The sequence below is a fragment of the Idiotropiscis lumnitzeri genome, chromosome 6 (genome assembly GCF_059441095.1).
Source record: "Idiotropiscis lumnitzeri isolate Australia: NSW breed Sydney's pygmy pipehorse chromosome 6, RoL_Ilum_1.0, whole genome shotgun sequence".
In the NCBI taxonomy this organism is placed as follows: Eukaryota; Metazoa; Chordata; class Actinopteri; order Syngnathiformes; family Syngnathidae; genus Idiotropiscis; species Idiotropiscis lumnitzeri.
The window spans coordinates 20,452,397-20,474,626 of NC_142396.1; the positions used below are offsets into that span (position 1 = coordinate 20,452,397).

Here is a 22,230-nt window from a genome sequence, read left to right on the forward strand (position 1 = left end):
ATTCTGTTTGCAAGAGTCCGTATTAGAACATTCTCATTCAATGTCAAACATGGACAAACACGCACAGTTTTGGTTGTTGATAAACATGAGTTCACTGACTTATGCCTCCATAATCCATAGTAGACGCTACAATATGTTAGCGTACTATAAAGGACATCGTGTTAGTGTTACAAAGTTACATCAAACACACACTGTGTGCTAACTACAGCTAGCTTCCAGACACCACTGAACATGTCTGCCGTCGCTCAAGTTTGAAGTAGTCAGGGACAGTCAGTTGTGCAATTGTATTTGGCTTGTTCAACTGGTTAACGTTAAAGGCACCTGCCGGTTCAGTGAACGGCAGTTGTGAAAGACAGACGCATGAACGGGATGTCGTATTGCTTGCTAATTCAACTGGGGCTTTGTTACGTCCCATTTCAGCAGCAAGCAGTTTTCTATGGCACTCACGCTTGTAACTGAGTGCATCTGCTCCATAAACTTGACCGAACTGACGCTACTTGACTTCTCTTCTGGGTCCCCCGTCCGCCAAATCGCCATATGCCTACTTTCAAACTAAAAGTAGTGCTATACTGTGTTTATATTTTACATTTTATGGTTTGACATGACATTGGTGATTGAGTTCAGCATCTACTAACTCATTCAAATGGTTTTGGTAACCGTCATGTTATCTTTTCTAACCAGGGGCCTCATGTGACATTCATACTAAAACACGGCTTATAAATCCAGAAAACCTTGCATGAAAAAAAAAAATCCAAATCCATTCCTTTCATACATTTCAATCAATGCAAAAATGTTGGAGTACCAGGCTCCTCCTTCTCCACCTCCTTGTATGAATGTGCAAAATATGGCCCGCAGGTGGGAATAATCACACCGCATGATCAGCGAATCTATTCATCAAGACAAGGGTCACCGATACAATTGTGGAACTTCACAAAATGTGAGCTGGAGATGCTGGCTAACGAAGTCGAGGCCTGAAAAATGTCTTTGACACAGTGATCTCAGGAGTCAATACCTCCTAAAAGGGTGCTGAGCAGTGAGGGCGGCCCAACTTCTTAGTTTAGCGGTCAGAACTTTGGGCTCCCAAACTGGATACGTGGTGGCCGTGTGAGTTCAATCTCTGAGTTGGGTGGACGTCGCAATAGTAAAAACACCTCCTCCCATCGCCTGGCAACGGAAAATGTTTTCGGGGGGCATCGAAACCAGCACTTCGCCCAGGACATCAACTGTATTTTGCACACCACTACTTCCGCGACTCTCCAACAGCACGAAAGCAAGAAAAACATCTACACCAGCCAAGTAACGTCCGTGAAGCACCGGACATTCCGACAATCATTTTACCTGTGATACATCTGAACGTGAGCGATATGGCGACACAACATTTGTACATGAGGCTCTAGGTGTCACAAACTCTGAGTTTCTTAGATGTTGAAAATTGTTAGCTACTTAAAAGAATTATCATTATGTCAAGCAGTAATAAGAAAGTGAGAAAAGTAACAAATGAATGCATAATGTTTTATTAGTCTTTTAAGAATATTCACGATTCACAGTAACTTTAACTAAAGCCAATATAAAAAATGGCATTCTGCATTCAGCAGTGGCAGGCCGTGCATTTCACACGTAGGCCTTCAGTGAATTCCTACTTGAATATCATAATCGCATAATTTTTGACAACACAGCTGGACAAATAATATACAGAAAAACACTTACACAGTAGAGTGAGTGTTGGACAAACTCACTTCTCTTGAAAGGTCCGTTTTGAAAATGGCCTTGCAAGTGTATCTGCAATTGAATCCACACTTTTCCCTCCTTCAGACATTGTCGTTTGAAAAAGCAAGAATATATTTTAGCTTTTCAAACGGTCGGTTACTACTTTCGGGTGTGTTGGTTCCGCATAGTGCTGCCCCCTCATGAATGAGTATCCAATCATAAAACGCGTTCATCACCTTTAGCGTAAGGCCAGTGAGAAGGCTCATTGTAACCAACTTGTGATCTAATTGGCTATCGCAACTGTCTATCAAATGTGAAAGCTCATTGACGTTGACAGAACAGATGCTCGCACGATTGTATCTGAAGCCCTCGGAAAGAATAGTGCGTCCTACTGGTATCGTGAAACCTGCCTGGCAACACAAGCTAGCGGAATTCTGATTGGATAAAAACTCTCACCTAAAACTACAACACTAGGATATAATATGACATCAAGGTGAAGAATATGATATTTTTTTTCTTGATTATGTAAGGCCAGTAGAGAAAGCCTTGAAGGCCTTGACCGCCCACTACTGGCATTCAGTCAGTGTCAGGGGTTTTATATTGTAGTGACACCAGATTTAGTTACCACTTTAGGGATGAACTACAGCAGAGATTCAAAGTCAGGCTATCTCCTCCGACATCATTGACCTTCCCAGAAATAAATTTCCAGACAAAAAAAGTATTGTGGAAAATTCTCCTGAGAAGAGTGGCACTTTTAAGCTGTAAAGCAGTAAGTGTCGCATCCAACACAGAAGATACATTTTTGGGACACAAAATAAATGGCTGTGAGCGACTGAATAATACTCAGTCATTGCTACTCAATTTATTGTTTGCATTTAACTCCAGTCGTCTGGTTTGCTGGGTGGTTGTTACGTCGTTTTTTTGCAAATGTGGTACTTTCTGGTCACAAAAAGGGTGGTATGTTGAGGTGAATTAGATTTTCTTCAGTGAGTTAGCACTATTTCATCTTTGGTTTTTTTTAGACTCTCACTAAAACCCTTTGCGGAACACTGCAAGAAACCCCTACTTGAAGGGTCTTGCCGTAGGCCAGAAGCTTTTATTGCTCACTTATGATTCGGTAGTTTGGAAGGCTACTTGTGAAAATTTAATGATGCTACTTGAATGTAAAGTTCGCAATTTTTAACTGATGGGAAGCAAGAGAATAGAAAAGTAGTAGATAAAAATAGAGTAACAACATAAGAATGTGGATATTATTTATTTCCTTGCGTCGCGGGGCCTGCTTAGGGAAGTGTTGGATTCAATTTACATCCATCCATCCAGTTTCTGAACCGGTTATCCTCACTAGGATCACCAGTGTGCTGAAGTCTGTTCCTAATGTCACTGGGCGAGGCGGGCCACACCCTGAACTGGCCGTACACACTGTGCCGTGATCAAGTTTTTGCCCTCTTCTCAAATTCTTCGTTTTTTTCAGTATCCCCACTCTAATTATTAAGGTCCACAAACAATGATAACATTAAAGGCCATTTGATTTACGAATTAAAACAAAACTATTTAAAACTTCTTGGAACCTTCAATCAAGAAATTCTTAAATAGAACTTGTCTGACAAAATTAAGTGAGCCAAAAGATCTGAAAAAAAAGCTGTAATAAAATGCCATGATCAAAATAAAATTCAAGAACAGATGAGAAATAAAGTAAGTGACCCCTATAAGTGTGAAAAGAGTTACAAAACCGTTCCTCAAGCTTGAGGACTGTACCGAAACATGGTGAGAGCCATTGTCCACAAATGGAGAAAACACGGAACAATAGTGAAAAAGATAAAAATTAGAAATGAGGGAAAATGCTAATAGTTTTGTGGTCCCCCGACGACAAAATCAGGTTTGTTGCCGAAACATTCAGAAATGGCGTGCATTAGGTAGCACTGGAAAGTGTCCTTGTAATGTTAAAATGCATCGTCAGGGAAATACCATGTGGTCTGAGCAACACAGTGAATGAAAATAGAAACTACGCAAAGATGAGATTCTATGTCCGATGCATTTGCTGTGAAATGTGAAGTGGCTCCTACATCTAGAAATGAAGACACAGATGCAACAAAGCAAACACAATACAAGACCCGATGTGTGTCTCCAACAAACTGCCTTCACAGCGCACACAGCCCCTTACACACTTCCTGCTTATGAGAAGAGACAAGCGTATGCACGAATGGCTGATTTAATGGCTTGCACTTTAATGTGTTTGGGATTTGGAAGACATGTGTCTGCATGCATGACTTGTTTGCATTCCGGTGGGCACATGCACTGTATGTCAGGTCAAAACCACAACCCACTGCATGGTGTCTCTGTGATACGGTTAAAAAATGGGTGATGGTACCCTCTGTATTTACGGGTTCCTCTCTTTGCCAAACCATCTTGTTCACAGCTCTGGTAGGAATGTCAAAGAAAATTGAGTTTGCTTTGCATTTCTCACCAAATTACTTAAAAGAACTGCTTTTAAAAGATGCAAATTGAAGACGGTCAACCCAATTCCAGCTAATTAACAGTACAGTAGCTTTTCTAATCAAACATACACCCCACCCCACCCCCCAAAAAAGAAAAATCAATGTCAATGAATTATTCTGTACTTCATGTGCTTCATCTCAAAATAACTCCTCAAAGAATTACCTGTTGTTTTCCATTCCCTAATATATGAATATAGGTATTCCTTTTGATTCACTTAAATTACACCACTCCAATAGAACTTTTATAATTAGAAGGGGCTGGCAGTTGTTATAATGTTAAACCACCTAACTCACACACCATCAAAGTGACCCATCAACATCCTAGCGGACAAAGAGCAGATTTCCCCAAATTTTAGGTTGAGCTCCCAAGAAGTATTTACTAAATTGCAGATGGTCAAATATTTGATTGATAATCAGCACTTTTTGATTCATTTCAGTTGTAAGTAGTTTGTTGTTGTGACTCATTTGATTTTATTGTTTTTAACTTGGCTATTATTTTTGTCACAGGCCGCCTCAAAGCCAAAGTACAGACAATCACAGGCTAATTATTTTATTAATAATAATAAAACAAAAAAAAAAAAACAAAGCAAATAATCATGAAACATGTTCCAAAAAAGCAGGGACAGGTCATGTTTACCCACACTCAATAAACGTTTGGAAAGACTCATTTTTGAAGCCTCGTAAGTGCAATTCTGCAGTTCTACGACGCCACATTGTATCCATCAAAAAGCAGTTGCAGGGATGGCAGCGTATGTTTCTCCAAAACCTGACTGTGCCTTCACAGATGTGGAAGGTACCCATGACATTGGCACCAAAACTGTTGTGACATGTCTTAATGTATCTGTTGCTACGCAGTTGCTATGCTCTGTTCTTTTATGATTTCATATAGGCTGGATGCTTGGGGTATTTAAGATTGAGTTACTCAGTGACACATTGTCAGTACGTCAAGCTTTATTCGTGTGAGGATGTCAGCCATCTTCCATGTGTTCTGAATCCAGGCCTGCTTGTTATTACTTGGAATTTTTGTATATAAAGACTTTTACGTCGCCACTTCCATCTCCTGTCTGCTTCTGGATCCAAACCACACTCCTCACGTGACAGCACGTACTGACCTTCATGGACCCAGCAGACCCAGAGGACCCAATCCACCACGCCATGAGGGCACAGGGGGCACTCCTCCGCAGACACGACCAAATCCTGGGGGAGGTTATGGAGTCTATTCGGAACCTCTCCACCACCATCAACTCATTGACCATCCAGTTGACATCCAGCGCGACACCACGACCTTCGTCACCCACTCCAGCCCTCACATCCAATCAAGGAGTGCTCGACTCACTCACTACTGCTGTGCCTTTTCACCGCGAACCCAACATTCCGCCACCTGAACATTATTCTGGAGAGGTAGGAGCCTGTGGCCAATTCCTAGTAAACTGTTCCTTGGTTTTTGAGCAACAACCTAGCGCTTTTTTGGATGATCGCGCCAAGCTGGCCTATGTCATTAACTTGCTTCGGGGAAAAGCAGGGAAGTGGGCCAATTCCTTGTGGGAGTCAAAGTCAGAAACATTGAAATCATTTTCTGCTTTTTCTGAGGAGATGCGCAGAGTCTTTGATCAGCCCTTCCGTAATGAGTCTTCCGGCAAACGACTATGGGCATTACGTCAGGGCTCTCAGTCAGCTGCAGAATATGCCATAGAGTTCAGAATTTTAGCCTCTGAAACAGGATGGAATGAGGCGGGACAGAGAACAGCCTTTGTTTGCGGACTGTCCGAAGAGCTTCAAGATGAACTGTCTACACGGGACGAGCCTGAGTCTCTCGAGCAATTAATCTCCTTAGTGATCCGGATTGACAATCGCATCAGAGAACGCCGTCGGAGTGCCAGACCTGCCCGCCCTTACTCCCCTCACATGGCAATTCCGCGGCGGATCGCCCAGCCTTTCACACGCACCTTGATACCTGCTTCTGCCGGGGAAGAAGCCCTGCAACTCGGCAGAACTCGCCTCTCCCAGGAAGAACACGCCCAGCGGGTTGCGCAGGGTCTTTGTTTCTATTGTGGAAAGCCTGGGCACTTCATCAATCAGTGCTCACTCGTACCCAAGGGTCCTCTTGCTACCACAGAACGCAGCCTTAGGGTGAGTGACACTAGGACCTCTACTGAACCTCCTCATCGCATTAACTTGCATGCCACTGTCTTCTACCCCAACTACTCTGTCTCACTTCAAGTGATGATTGATTCAGGGGCAGATGAAAATTTTATTGACAAAGAATTTGTTGCTAATGCTAAATTCTCCTTGTCCCCTTTAGACTCGCCATGGCCAATCAGTGCCATCAAGGGAAGCCCCCTAGGTACTGTTTACACACCAGACTGTTTCACTCTCTCTCACCATTCCGGGTAACCATCAGGAGCTCATTAAGTTTTTGATAATTTCTTCTCCTTCTTCCCCTATAGTTCTTGGACTACCCTGGTTAAAACTTCATAACCCGCACATAGACTGGACTTCCTCATCCATAGTTAGCTGGAGCACTTTCTGTCATACACACTGTTTGCGTTCTGCGTCTCCATCATCCTATCCTTCTAGCCCTGTTTCCCCAGCTGATCTTGCTTTGGTTCCCCCTGAATATCACAACTTGGGGGAGGTGTTTAGCAAGTCTCAGGCACTCTACCTTCCCCCTCACAGACCGTATGACCGTGCCATTGACTTACTCCCCGGGGCTCCCCTGCCTTCTAGTAGACTTTACAACTTGTCGCGCCCGAGAGGGAGCCCATGGAGAGATATGTCAGTGACTCTTTGGCTACCGGTATTATCCGTCCTTCCTCCTCACCTCTTGGGGCTGGATTCTTCTTTGTGGACAAAAAAAGACAAGACCCTACGACCATGCATTGACTTTAAAGGACTGAATGACATCAGGATTAAGAATAAGTATCCGCTCCCCCTCATTGACCCTTGTTTTGAGCCACTCAATAAAGCTGCCATTTTCACCAAATTAGACCTTCGCATCGCTTATCATTTGGTGTGAATGCGGGAGGGAGATGAATGGAAAACAGCCTTTAAGACTCCCCTTGGACACTTTGAATATTTGGTCATGCCTTTTGGTCTCACTAATGCTCCAGCCGTGTTTCAGGCACTTATCAATGACGTTCTCCGAGATATGCTTAATCAGTTTGTGTATGTTTATCTCGATGACATTTTGATTTTCTCTCGAACCCCAGAAGAACATGTCCAACACGTTAGATTAGTTCTGCAGCGCCTCCTAGAAAACAAACACTTTGTCAAAGCAGAAAAATGTGAGTTTGGGGTCCCTTTTGTTAGTTTTCTTGGCTATATTCTCGCCCAGGGTCAGCTTAGGCCAGATCCCGCTAAAATTGAGGCAGTGGCTAATTGGCAAGTCCCTTCTTCACGCAAACAATTCCAGCAGTTCCTGGGGTTTGCAAACTTCTATAGAAGGTTCATCCGTGACTACAGCAAGCTCAGGTGACTGAAGCAAATGTAATACTTAGGTCATGTGCAATATCCATCCATGATCTGTACCGCTTCTCCTCACAAGGGGTGCTGGAGCCTATCCCAGGTATCTTCGGGCAGTAGGCGGGGTGCACCCTGAACTGGTTGACGAACAACCATCCGTGCTCACACTCATACACACCTAGGGGCAATTTAGAGTGTCCAATCAACCTGCCAATGCATGTATTTGGAATGAGGGAGTAAACCAGAGTACCCGGAGAAAATCCACACAGGCACGGGAAGATCATGCAAACGCCACACACGAAGGCCGGATCCGGAAACGAACCCACGACCTCTGCACTGTGAGTCCATGTTAACCAGTCGCCCACCGTGTCTTCCTATGTGTGAAATCATAAGATAAAAATTATAATACCCAGTTTCCCCTGCACTGTGTCTGCTTTCTCTCCTTAAGTTCACGCAAGGACCGTGTTGATCTGCAAGGGGTTTACTTTAACAACACACTTAGAGGATCCAAATAAGGTGGAAAAATACGCAATATACAAGTACAAGCTGCGGGTGTTACTTTTTTGATCGATAATGAAAGGCACTGATTGATTTTCTCAGAAATTGGCCAATCACGATAGATGGCCGAACAATTGGAGCATTACTAGTCACTCAGGACAAGGAATTCAGGGCATACTCTAGATATTTAACTGTCTGTCTGCCATGCCTTGGAAAAATGGAAAGATGGGCAGATGGATTATTGTTGCCCAGCTGCGGATGCATCGAATAAAAAAAAAACTGGCTCACTCCTGATCATTTATTTTTTTTAAATCCACAAAGGCTGACAAGATAACAACGTTAGAGGGGCAAATAGAATTTGATTGCATGTTTTTATTTTCACATCTCCTACATATAACAGATGAGTGCCCGATTACAATACTTGATTGAGGATTAATCATTTATTTTGGTCACGCCTCCAATTACCATTGTGAACTAGGAAATGGATACAAGGGAGCTGCACCACTTAATGCAACCTTGCATCAATATTAAGTTCCTTTCAATTAATATTGGTTATTACTTAAAGCTCATTGGCATTGTAGATAAATAATAGGATTGGGTCTTCATAGATCAAGAAGCACTTGCATATTTTTTCTTTTCACTTCATAAATAGAGGTGGCAGTGGAGTGATCTCAGGCTGCATACTCATATCAACACAATGTAAATAGAATCTCTGATAGGAAATCCTAACCAAATCAGATTTTCAACCCTTGCCATGCACTTGAAGACACAGTATACCATCTTAAAACACATAAAACACGCCTCATAATCCACCCTGCTTCTCTGCAGCAGAATGTCATTGTGCATTAACTTGTATTGACTCAGAAAGCTAAAAATAAGATGATATTAGAAGACAAAGGCACATGTAGGAATTGTTTACAGGAAGGAGAAAGCAAACCACAGTAACATAATACCCTCTACTAATTGTCTGTCACATCTAGGCAGAGCTCAAACAGAGATTTGAGCCCTGCAGCATTTGTCAGTACATTTGCATGTACTAAACAAAACTTAATCTGACCATGTTACAGTTGATAAACTAACACACCAAGACTCTTCGGAATCAAAATTCCTCTTGCAGGAAAGCGCTTCCAACAAATGAGCGGTGCAGTAGGCTCTGTTTCTCTAAAATGGCCAACATAATGTTACATTAATACCCAAGCGAGGGTGAAGGGCACATGTGACCGAAATGGAAGGAATTCAATCATCTTCATTTTAAAGTAAAATGGAACCTTAAGTTTTGAATTGAATTTATTCAATGATGCTGTTTGTAACCTGAAATGTTAAACAAAACTGAGGAATGTTTCCTATTGAAATGAATGGAAATGCAATGAATCCATTCAAGCCCCGACTAAATAATACTTAACCTGATTAGTGCGTGGTTAAAAATTGTGTGGTATAGAAATAAGAGAAAAAAATGCTATTTCAAATAAATCACACACCTTAACACAAAATTTTGACTAAGGAGGGAAAAAGGAAAGGACTCCCTTCAGAATGTGAAGAAGAGCCTTTCATAATAACACAGGGACGTCCTTATTCAGGTGTTTTTTTGTTTCTTTTCTAAGCCACTGGTTCATTTTGGCAAACCAATTAAGGGAAATGTGGGATGCCACTTTGTTAATTAAAACATTAACTACTCTGTTAGCCAATTATTATAATTTTTTGATTACCTCACTCACGCAATCACCAGTATGTGCTTTCTCATTTGTCACTTTAGTAAAGAACAACAACAACAAAAAACCAAGATCTCGTACTGGTAGCCTACCCTTATCACATGGTACGCAGAGCCTGGTTGCACAACAGGAGAAGCACATCACACATCTTTTCGCTGACCTGTGACAAGCGCTTCCTAACACTTTCTTTAGGCGTTTCCCTTTTTCTTCGGAGCCATTGCGACTGTTTAAGTTCTGCCCGACGACATGGTACCTACACCCTTGTTCATTCATATGCTTCTCATGCGTCTCGCTTCTGTGATTGGATGAATGACTACATGTAAGTGGTATTTCTGACAGCTTTTTTGACGTGATTACAGCAACATTAACCGTTTTTTTTTGTCTTAAGTATAGGGATGCTACAACTCGCCTTGGGCCATGCAGGGCTAGAACGAGTTTTCATTTAACAGCAGTTCTTATGGGTTGTGTTGAGTTGTCAGTTTGGAGTAAAAATATTTTGACTGTACTCGTACTCACAAATTTCGCTAATAATTAAATAAATACATTTTACAAATACTTTTTTTTTTTACTTTATTTAGGGACAGATAGAGCGGCGAGGTGGTCAACTGATTTGCACGTACAGGGTTTGGTTCTGTCTGCGGCCTTCCTGTGTGGAGTTTGCATGTTCTCCCCGTGCCTGCGTGGGATTTCTCCGGATACTCCGGTTTCCTCCCACAGTCCAAAGACATGCATGGTACGTGGATTGAACACGCTAAATTGTAACTAGGTGTGATTGTGGGCACGGATGTTGTTTGTCTTTGTGTGCCCTGCGATTGGCTAGCAACCAGTGTCGTTTTTGGCAGGCATTTTAGATTCAGTCTTAGTCTTAGTCATTTGGACGAAAATGCTTATTAGTTTTCATCACATTTAGTCATTCCTATTCGTGATAGTTTTAGTCTAGTTTTACTTGGCAAAAACTCAAAAAGGTTTTAGTTTAGTTTTAGTCGATGGAAACGCAAAAAATGTAGTCTGATTTTTGTAGACTAATTCAACGAAAACTCATTTTCAGAAAAAAATAGGCATTCAAGGTTTCCACCCAGGAGCAAAGACTTTCTGATCGACTAAGGAGACCCTTTACCTAGAGAACTGTGCAGTCACATAGTGTCACGTCAGGGGTGGGCAATTCATTTTTCAAAGACACCATGTGAGAAAACGAAATGCTTGTCAAATCTTTGATTCAATAGAATCTTCATAATTTAATTTGTGCATATTCTACAAACATATTTTGAACCTTAGCCAACGTTGCGGTCGCACAAATAATGGATCTGCTTCTGAAAATACATCAAACATCATTTACCCAAGATGAACACTGTATTGAAACTACAGTCAATAATGTAAACACTAATAGCAACTTCCACAGTAATAACTTTAATTGGGAATTGATTGAAGAGTGTTCTAATGCACTAAATTACCATGAAAGGCATTTTTCATCACTTTCACCCTTGTGTTGTTCATGTGTTTGTATGTACATATGTAGTATATGAGTGCATCTGCCACGCGGTCTGTCTGTTGGTGGCTGTCAGTCAAGAGCAGACGTCTCGAGTATGCTTTGATCATGCGTATGGAAATTTATGGCATTAATCCAAGGTTTCAGTTTTCTGATCAAGCAAGAAGCCTACATGTGCACACTATAAATTACAGACATTTCCAGAAATTTACATTTGACAAATAACACGTTGCTAATGTCTTGCCTGTGACATAACTGACCAGCATCTCTTCTATATATTCTGCCTCCTCCAACGCAAATGCCATGAATGTACTCGCTATGGACACCTCTTTACTGCGCTATATTTATTCCTTCATCTATTGCAACAACTTGTGCTGTATTGGTTTTTTGATGGGCTCGTAATGTATTTTTTTTACGTGTGTTTTGTGTGTAATTTAAACACAGACATAATACATTGTCAAATGATTCAATATTGCATCTTAATCTGCATCAGCATTGTTGCTGTTATTACGTATCGTCGTATTTCTTTGTTCTTTGTAGCCCATAATGGGATGTGATTATTATCCAGTGGCAAATAGTGGTGTTGATATAATAAGAAAGATTTGGCCTGGTCCTATGTTTGTTTTATGGTAAATAAGATTGCATCCAAATTCTTAGCAAAACGCGACCATCTTTATTAATAGAGCAAATGAGATTGCTCATAATCTCACCGTCCGAAGTCACAAGAGTTCAGAATGTGCGGGTATGCTGGCACAAGCCATGTTTTAATGTCATCCTCAGACCGCGCAATAGAAAGTGGACTGAAATGTTTTTTTTTTTCTTTTAAGATGCAACAGTTATATTTGTACAAAGTAAAAATGTTAGCAGTATCGGTTTGGAGAAGCAGAAAGTTATCGGCTGTCTACATCTTACTTTTTTGTTTGACAAAACAAACAGCCTATTCGAATCAACAATGTTGTGTTTTTTTCATGCTTCTATAAATTTATATAAACGTCTTCAAATCCAATTACAATTTTAAATAAATTTTACAGAAAAATGTTCTGAACAAATCAATTACAATTTTAAGTATATGTTCTAAACAGTTATTTCGTGCTAAGGGAAGGTTGTGTGCGAGCAACAAGACTGGAACATGTAGATGGGCTGCAAAAAGCACTTCAAAGATGTGAGATGCACATTTTCTTTATGTTTGTTAAGCATGTTTGTGTTTCTCCCTTGACATTTCGATGATTGATTGCACTTGTGATAACATGCATTACCATCAACCTTTGAGAAATGACACTTTTGACCTTGGTGCCTTTCAGATGCAGATGTACTCAGCAACACACCACCGCCCCAACACACACATCTCCATCCCCAATAGACAAAAATACTTTATACGTGTAGGTCGGGGTGCTGAACAGCAACGTAATACCCCAAAAAATAATCATCGAGGAGGTTGCGACAGAGGACCACAAGCTATTGAAATTAATCAGGCAGGGGGTACGGGGTGCAGATCGCAGTCGTCACGCTCGAAAGAGAAAGGCGGTGAGGGTCAGCCATCACATGCTTCGCCCAGCCACTATACTGACTAGCCATTCGGGAAAATGCATAAATGTTCCAGAAATTCCCAATGACCACTACTTCCCTGAGCCTATACCAACTGGCTTCGGGCAAAAGGCGGACTAATCAGCGCAGGGCTCACATTGAGACGTGCAACCATTTGCACTCATTTTCAAACACATCATTACGAAGGAAAAATCTTGTCACTACAGTTTAACTGTTCACAATCATTTATCTAATAACGTCATAAGAATATAAAACTTTAAATACCGTACATTGTACTCCCCCAGAGATGCTTATTATTTATCGATAAATGCCATCATCTTTTGCTAGAAGTGGACTGTAGTTGTTGCGACTGTGTTGATTAAGTGTTTGACTTACTGACTTGCTGTCTCCACGTGGTACGGCAGCTGCACCGAGGCAGACAGAGTGAGGCTTCAGAGGACAGTCAAAACAGCACAGAGGATTATATCCTGCCCTCTCCAGGCCCCTGTCGGATATCTACACCACCAGGTGCCTCAGCAGAGCTCACAAGATTATCAAAGACAATACTCACCCAAACTCACACCTCTTCGACCTGTTGCCCTCTGGCAGGCGCTACAGAAAACAAAACAAAGACTAACAGACTGAAAAACAATTTCTTCCCGAGAGCCATCTTCAGGTTGAACTCTCACACACAAATACCTTTAGCTTGTAGAACTGCAACGTAATGTGTTTTATTTGATTCATTTCATATTTATTTTCCATTTAATTATTTAATCTTTAATTGATATATTTAATTAAATTATTGTTACATTGCACTGGAGAGGGGAGCTCTCCAATCTCCTTTTACACTGAGTACAATGACAATAAAGGGCAATCTGATTCTAATTTTGATTCTGATTCTGGTGAATAAACCCTTTACTCAGCAAACAAGCCAACCAGCTGCAAGCGTTGTGCGACTTGTCCTCACAATGTCCATGTTTTCTTTTCTTTTTCTTTTTTGCGGGGGAAAGGTCTGCTTGAAAATGAATTTTTAGTCATGTGCAGTCATGTAATGAACCCACTCGGGTAGCTCGGAACCAACCAGAGGACAGAAAAGTGCTGACATCCTACGACACCTGCGGGAAGACCCCATATATTGAACCTGAAATCTGATTGGTTCAGATTCCGAAAAAAATAATAATAACAAAAAAATCTGATTGTTTCAATTTTACTGTGCTAGCAATTGTGCATTTAGAGGCGTTTTTACCAGTGGTGGGCGGTCAAGGGCTTCAAGGCCTTCTCTGCTGGCCTATTCTTCACATTGATGTCATATTATATCCTAGTGGTGAATTTTTAGGTTGGAGGATTTTATCCAATCAGAATTCAGCCAGCTCATGTTGTCAGGCAGATTTCATAATACCAGTAGTACGCACTATTCGTCCAAGGCCTTCTGATACAATCGTGCGGGCGTCTGTTCTGTGTGAGTTGGGGGGCTTTTACAGTTGATAGACAGTTGCAATAGCCAATCAGATCACGAGTTGATGACCGTAAGGCCTTCTTGTTGGCCTTACGTTGAAGGTGATGAACGCGTCTTGTAATTTGATGCTCACTTGTGAGGGGGTAGCGCTACGCGGAATCAACACACCATATAACTGGCGACCGTTGGAAAATCTAAAATACATTTGTGCCTCTTTTAAACCACAATGGGCAAAGGAGGGAAAGTGTGGATTTAATTGAGGATACACTTGCAAGGCCATTTTCAAGACTGACCTTTCAAGAGAAGCTAGGTTGCCCAATACTCACTCAATAGTGCGTAAGTGTCTTTCTGTAGTTTTATAGGTGGGAAATGCTACTGGTTTACACCAAATACGATTGGACGAAAGAATAATAATGATAAACCACAAACGACAGCCAGGCACACTATAAAATGAAGACAATAGCCAAATGTAATTTATACAATATGTTACAAATTGATATGAAGTTGGAAATGTAGATCAGTGCTCTTGACGATGTTTCGGCCAGAAGAGAACCTTTAAAAGGCCCTGGCGGCACCTTTTGTAATAAAATGGACGAACCACACATGAGGATAAAGTGCCAGAAATGTTGTAGAAGAAACCTGCTCAGACCACCTTTAGTGCCAGCGTGTGCTGTACACTGTGATAATGACCAGTCTTACATCAGCCCAACAAAAAAGAAAAAGAAAGTCTGATTGCATGTGTGGGCTCTTAATGTGTTTTTCCTGCATGGAGTATGGTGAATTGGTGGTTTCAAATTGCGGATTTTCAGTCAAAGAATCGGAGTGAGCTGTTTCTTATTTTAGCCACTTCGCTGCAAAAATTGGCAATGTAAAGCTTCTCATATCTCAATTCCATATGCAGTAAATTAATGTGCAGTAGCCCTCATTTTTATGATATATGTGGGTTGTTTTAGTGGTAAGCAGGTGCAGCTCGGCCTGTCACAATATTTAACAGAGGTGGGCCTTCATCAGTACTTTAGTCCATCTGTGAGTTCCCTTCAGTCTTTCAAGCAAAGTCACACTTGCAGTCAATAACGGCTATGAGCGGAAGTGTGAGAGAAACAAGCATGGCTGAAAGAAAGCTGAAGTTATTTTGCATTTCATTTAAATGTGTTTTTTTTTTTGGTTACATTTAATGAAATATTATCATGATCTGTTTTGGTTGCTTTTGGTTTAGTATTTCCTTGTTGTTCTTTGTCTGTCTCGTCCATGCAACAATAAAGGCCTATTTCCTTGTGTTTGTTTGGTTACCATGTATCTGTGTTATTTTCTACTTTAGTGTTTTTTGTTTATCCTAGTTCCTTGTTTGCCTTTTAGTTTTCCTTTGAATATCAAACATTTTTGGTTTGAACCACTCCCTGCCTCGCTTCACTGCATTTGGGTCCACAGCAAACGTCCACCATGCCGATACCTGACAGTTATTGCAAGTTCAAACTGAATAATATTTGCATTTTTTGTATACACTTTCAAAAGAGTGGTATTGAGAAGATGAAGTAGCAATGTTGTTTGATTCACTTTTATGGATCGAATAAAATTGTTTTATGAAAGATATTTAATCAAAATAATTGATTAAATGATTACTTAGAAATACTCATATATACATAGTCTACACCATTACTTATTTTCAAATAATTATTTTATGTATATTATACATAACTTGTATTTGAGAATAGCTTGGATTCAAGTACACTATCAGCCAGCAGAATGTGCAATATTTCCTCTTGTGTGCTCTGTGACATAGTGTGAGGCCAGTGGAAAGGAAACCACAACAATGGCAAATAAACTAATCAGTGTGACCAAAATGAATCGAATCAGTCAGGCCGACGTTTGAGTACAGAGAATGAATGTCCAAATTTGGACACCATCGGACCCCATTTTCCAACAAATGAATACCGGCTTCAAATATCGGTTATCGGCCTCCATGACCACTAATAATTGCTATCGGCCCCGAAAAAAAGCATATCGGTCTATCACGACAAAATAATGATACACATGGATTCAGAAACTATGATATAGGTTAAATATGATTGAATATAAATATTCACATTACATTTGTTTACATCGTGTAACAAATATATATTAGAAAAAGAAGCTATTGTTTCTTGCACCTCATATATCTCCATGGATTTATGTAATGTAAATTTGTAATGGACTTGACAAAAGAGCTCTTCTCAAAAGGCACATTTTAGGTAGCGGAAGGTGAAGTGTTGACGAACACCACATAATCCTTGTACGAATATTTACATAGCACTTATATGAAAATGACAAGCATTTTGATGCACAGTTTTTAATTTGTGTTGACTTGCTGATGTACAAAGTAGAGAAGGAGGATTAAAACGTGGAAAAAAAAGAAAGGGAGGGATGACTAGAACACCGGGAATTAGATATATAAGTGACATAAACATGATTGGCAAAAGCACCTTTTTGGAAGGATGTTCAAATATTGTCAAAACATTGGGCACATCCATCTTTAATTATTGTAGAGTTGTTAGTGAATGCATTTCAAAATTTAGGTTGGGCTTTAAGAGTTGGATAAAAAAAAAAAATCCAGCAATTGGGTCAGTGACGCTTTTACAAATAGTACATTAAAATGGGCCATGAATGCTATCTTGTCTTCACGATCCACATTTTGAATCTTGACTTCATTAGCAGAAAGCATGCATATGACCACATAATTCAGAAACACTCACCACCTTTACACAAAATGTTCATGTTGATTGCAAGAAAATTAATAGAACTGCTGGTTATTTTCATTGCTATTCATAGTCTATAATTCTTGCAATTTGTGGCATTGTCAAAACAAGTGAGGCAACAGGGTAGACATGCATGGTGTCCATAAAGTCTCGTTGCTATTTAACAAATCAAGAGCGGGGCACCATTAGTTAATTCTAATAAAGCTACATGTCCACAACCAACTGCTTCATTCAATACGTGACATGGGACTCATAAACATGATTGTGACGTATAAAGTTTATTCGACTATGTGAGGAAGCACGCCATTTACTGACTCACTAATGACGAACAATAACACAAATAACAAGCAGCAGCTCGCACGTACTCTTGTGACCGCCAATTTGTAATGAGACGTTGGGGGCACCTTGTATATGTTGTGCATAACAACAATAAGAACCTGTTCTCGTCACAAGAGAACTCTGTTGAACCTACTTCATATGAAAAATGTAAACGCAAATAAGCATCTGACGGCAGCCGTTGCATTGAAGTTGATTTACAATTACGTTAGGTAATCCAATTAATATGGAGCCTTTCAGCCATATGCGGGAAAAATTAAGTCATCGGGGCTACTGCTGTACTTGTGAAAAGAAAGACAGAATTGAAGTACAAAAACGCATCACTGGAAATTTAAAAACACATTGTACAGTCTATTTTCCAGATCATTAGCTCTCTTTTAGTCATACAGTTGTATCAACACTACACAGCTTTTTGTCGTAAATATTGCGAATCAGGATCCCAATCCTGTGTTGTAGACTCCATATTTACGGCAGTGAGCACTTTATCCGACTAGTCACAATACTTCCCTCTCCCCTGAGCTCTGTCCAATGTTTAAACCAGTTTGGTATTTGATAAAAACAGAATGCAAGGAAGTAAGACAGGAGTAACTTAAAGGGTTGTTTAATTTAAATTAAAAAAAAAGGCGAACAAGTTACAGGGATGAACAAAAATAACATACAAAACAACATGGATAAAGTAACAAAGCAAATAGAACTTTGACCTGACTATGATGAAGACTGTAAAAACTGGAAAACGGTGAGAAACAGACAACAGACACTTGACAGAAGATAACGATAGGACAAGGACTGAAAGGAATTAAATACCAACAAATTGATGAGACAACGAGGAACACCTGGACAAGAGTTGGAGCGAGCTGATTGGCTAACACTCAGGAATGGGACGACAAGCACAGGTGGGACACAATAAGCTCAACGAGTCAGAAAAAGAAACAGGAAGAAATCCGGAAACTAAATACTAAACCAAAAGCAACTAAAACAGATCACGACAGATGTGAACTCAGATGCTCTGACTTTGAAGCAAATTTCAACCACTATTCCACCCTGCTGCCCATTTGCAAACTTATCATGTTCATTTGTTCTTTAAACTGTCAAAATAACATATAGTTTGTGGTTTATATTTATCTTACGTGACAATCTACTGAGGCCTTCAGCGGTCAAGTAAAGTGGCATTTAAGGGCCAAAACAAGACAAAAGAAACAGGCTGTCACACTAACACCAGAGTAAGTAGTAAATGGAACATTAATTATTTGCATCATTTGGCTGGCAACCAGTCTGATGTGTACCGTATTTTTATGGCCAAAAGACGCCCCGTATCAAAGGGTGCAGTACCAGTTGAGGGTGCTATTTCTGTATTTGATACATTGATAGAACGCACCGTATGATTGGGCGCAAACAGAACCGAGCAACTGAGCAGTCACGCTGACTGCTCAGTCGCGCTAGCGTGTTTTTAAAATGGCAGCGGGAGTTCGGTGGTACTTTATTTTAGCTTTTAACAACGTGCTGAAGTTGTCCTCATCCAAAAATGCACCAAGTCCTTGTCTTCTGTATCCAAGATAAACAGCTGGACACGTTCGCCACCAAAGACGAGAGTCATTATCAGTCTGCCTCGCCGTCTCGTTGCCGCGCAGCCCCTCAGATGGGATGCCAACACAATGCCGGTGTGAGCAAGTCACGAATCAACAAACGATGTGCGGTCACGGTGTTACATCAAAACTAAAACTATCACCCCAAATCAACTGAATAGCATAAGAGTGTAGGCCCAGCAAAATTCCGCCTCCCAGCCTACCATACAATACCTTAGTTTACAGGCATGCACACTAAAACAGAAGATAGCATGGCTAGCGTGGCTAGCTGTTTTTAAAAAGGCAACAGGAGCAAAACTGAGTTTGGTTGTATTTTATTGAACTATTGAACAATGTACTCACATTATTATTAGTATATATATATATATATATATATATATATATATATATATATATATATATATATATGTATGTATATATATATATAATATTCTTTAATTAAAAGTATTAATGAATTAATGATAAGTCAAAATTAAGGTTGTCTTTATTTTCAATTAAAAAAAATCTTAAAATGTCACTGTTTAAAATGGTGTCCTTTTTATGCTAAATAGTTAGTATCCCCTAAATGTAACTACTAAAATAACTTGGAATCATACAGTTATTTAAGTAATGAGTAAAGAAACCAAGTATTAAGTAATGAGGTTAATGGTTTTGAGAGTACAGTAGCAAATTTGGAGAAAACTTTTACAACCATTGAAAACAGTTATGAATTACTGCGTTCATTGACGAATGACTACCGTAATCGTTTTTAAAAACGCCATGGCCAATCCACCCAGGGGGTCATGTTTGGTTCGTGATGTTCTAAGTAAGGATCATGTATCATTAAGTCGACGTGTGTGATGCTGCTGGGGGGGGCACTTGGATTGTGCTCGATAATGAACTCAGACTGTGAGCACAACATCCCCGGGCTGCATGTGCTGACCTTTGATGTGCTCGTTGACGACGCTCTCCAGCTTGTCCAGCCTCTCTATAATCCTCAGGGTCTCTCCTTTGCTGTCCTCCTCCAACTTTCTCTCCGCCTCGCCGCCCGTCTCCGCAACTTTAGGACCGCTGTTCGCCACGAAGTTGGTGATCCAGCCCACGTAGAGGAGACACACGATGTTGGTCATGCCGCTCAGTATCACGCATGTCGACACCAAAGTTTTAGTCCTCCTGGTGCACAGCATCGCGACATCCCTGCCTCGGTGGGCTCCTACAATTCCTCTCCGTCCTGTGTCCGATGCGCGCAGGCGAAAGACGCAGAGATGAAGAGTCACAAGTACTCCACTGCTTTTGCAAGTCCCGTACCAGGCATATTTAAATTTTGCCTAGGCAGATCGAGCGACATTACACATTGGAACGAATTTCTACGATGGCACTAACGAGAGAGTGCTCATGGGTAGCTGAGCAGCCAGCAAGTCAAGCCGTTGCAAAGCCGTCTGACGATCCCTCTGTAATCCTCCACTCCAATAGGAGGGGAGGGGGCGGGCACAGCTGGAGCACAAGGTAAAAGGAGGTGAAGGGGGTGGTCAACAGGAGGATGCTCAAGTGCGTGCACGTAAACATTGGAAACGCTCAATTGAAGTTCTCTTGAAAACGCTTCTCATGTTTTGCAACAATGGCTAATTTCAATGGGGGAGGCATTCTGTGGTTGTTTTTTTGAAGATTCTATTAAAGAGTGTAAATTATCTAACACATTTCTTAGAGTGCTTGAGTTTACTATGAATATAATTTCCTGAAGGTGAAACATGTCATTGATATGTTTAAAAAAAAAAAAAACATCTGTCCTTCCGGCCCCCACACACACTGAATAGTCACTAATAGCCAAGAATGACCCTTATTGCATTTGTGTCATCATGGCAGCAATAACAGTAAGCTACAGTGATTTTTTCAAAAAACAGACAAGGTGAAAAAATATGCTTGGTGCCGATTATGATTGAAACACCTTTGAAGACAATGGGCGGTTATTTGTGCCACTAGAAACTGAATCTGAATATTGTTGATTTGAACATGAATTGCTTAACTTGATTATTTGAATTGAAAACTGAATTATTGAACTGGAAAAACTGAATTTGAATTCCAGAAATTGTATTTTTATTGTTTAATTTGAATCAGATTTTTTCAATCTGGATTATTTTTGTGGTTAGGAACTGTATCCCAATAAACTTTAAAATGAATTTAAGACTGTAAAATGCGTTTTTAATTCCTCAAAAAAAAAGTGCACCTCACTAAAAATGCAATACTGCTTATGCACACATTCAGTTCGCAGAGTAAAAATTCAAAACTCAGTGACAGACATAGAGGAACTTTCGTGTTCCTCGAGGGTGAGCAATGGAATCCAATGCATCGCCAATTCGCACCTTCGTTTTGAAGGCCGTAAACTGGTCATTAGTATTGCCAGCGTCCTCCTTGTGCTTTTGCAGGACCGAAAGACACCTCTAGAGGGCGCCAAGCGTCGGACACTAGCAAGGCTGGTTGGTGATTTGTTCACTGCAAATTTCTCTGGTGTATCTTATATTTTATATATATTTACTATTCCGTGCAATGGCGTTCGTTAGTTATTGGGCGGGGCTAAACTCAAATCTTTCTAAGCCGTTGCTTTGGCTAATGCAAACATGGCGGTGACGATGATGGGGGGGCTTTCATGCACTCCCTTGATTGAGCGGTCGGGGCTTGTATTTAATTGTTTTGCCTGAGTATTCAAACCAATGTAGAGGTGAATAGCGTCACTCAGTGTATCGGATTAATTTAACCAGACACTCGATTGGCATCAATCCATTATTCTGAAATTGACTTGCCTTGACTTGATGAGCAGCCCAAACAATCAGGTGTTAGGACCTACCCACCAAACTTTGATGGGCGAGTTTGACAGATAAAATTAATTCATGAAACACTGCAACGCGGGACCATGAAAAAACTAATTAAATACAGAAATCAATATGTAAATTTTTTTTACACATAATCATTGGTAATTTAATTAATTAATGGCACATTGTTTTATTCCATATTTAATCAATTAATGAAACATCTAATTAATTAATGACAATTTTAATTAAACATTTCATTGTGTATTTATTTATTTAATTTTGTCACTTTCAGTCCTCCATATTTGTGACACTGTGGCCCAGCTGTAATTTCAGCTCCCAACATCAGGATGAGTGACTTCAAGTTATCTTTCGCAGCAACGCCAGTTGGAAGCCCGCGTTCACCGTTCGGCAATCAAGTCTGAGTTTTCATAGTTAACATGTTATAAACTCGCTGAA

General features: G+C 40.4%; 1 protein-coding gene across 2 annotated transcripts in view; it reads right to left on the bottom strand.

The window, feature by feature from the left end:
• Window positions 1–20,409, bottom strand: part of galnt18a (UDP-N-acetyl-alpha-D-galactosamine:polypeptide N-acetylgalactosaminyltransferase 18a) — a 285,922-nt gene extending 265,513 nt beyond the window's left edge. For both annotated transcript variants that reach the window (XM_088299048.1, XM_088299047.1), the window contains exon 1: window positions 19,911–20,409. In XM_088299048.1, coding sequence (XP_088155174.1) covers window positions 19,911–20,154 — 244 coding nt within the window. In that variant the 5' untranslated portion in view covers window positions 20,155–20,409. The remainder of the gene's footprint in view (window positions 1–19,910) is intronic.
• Between the last annotated feature and the right edge of the window lie 1,821 nt (window positions 20,410–22,230).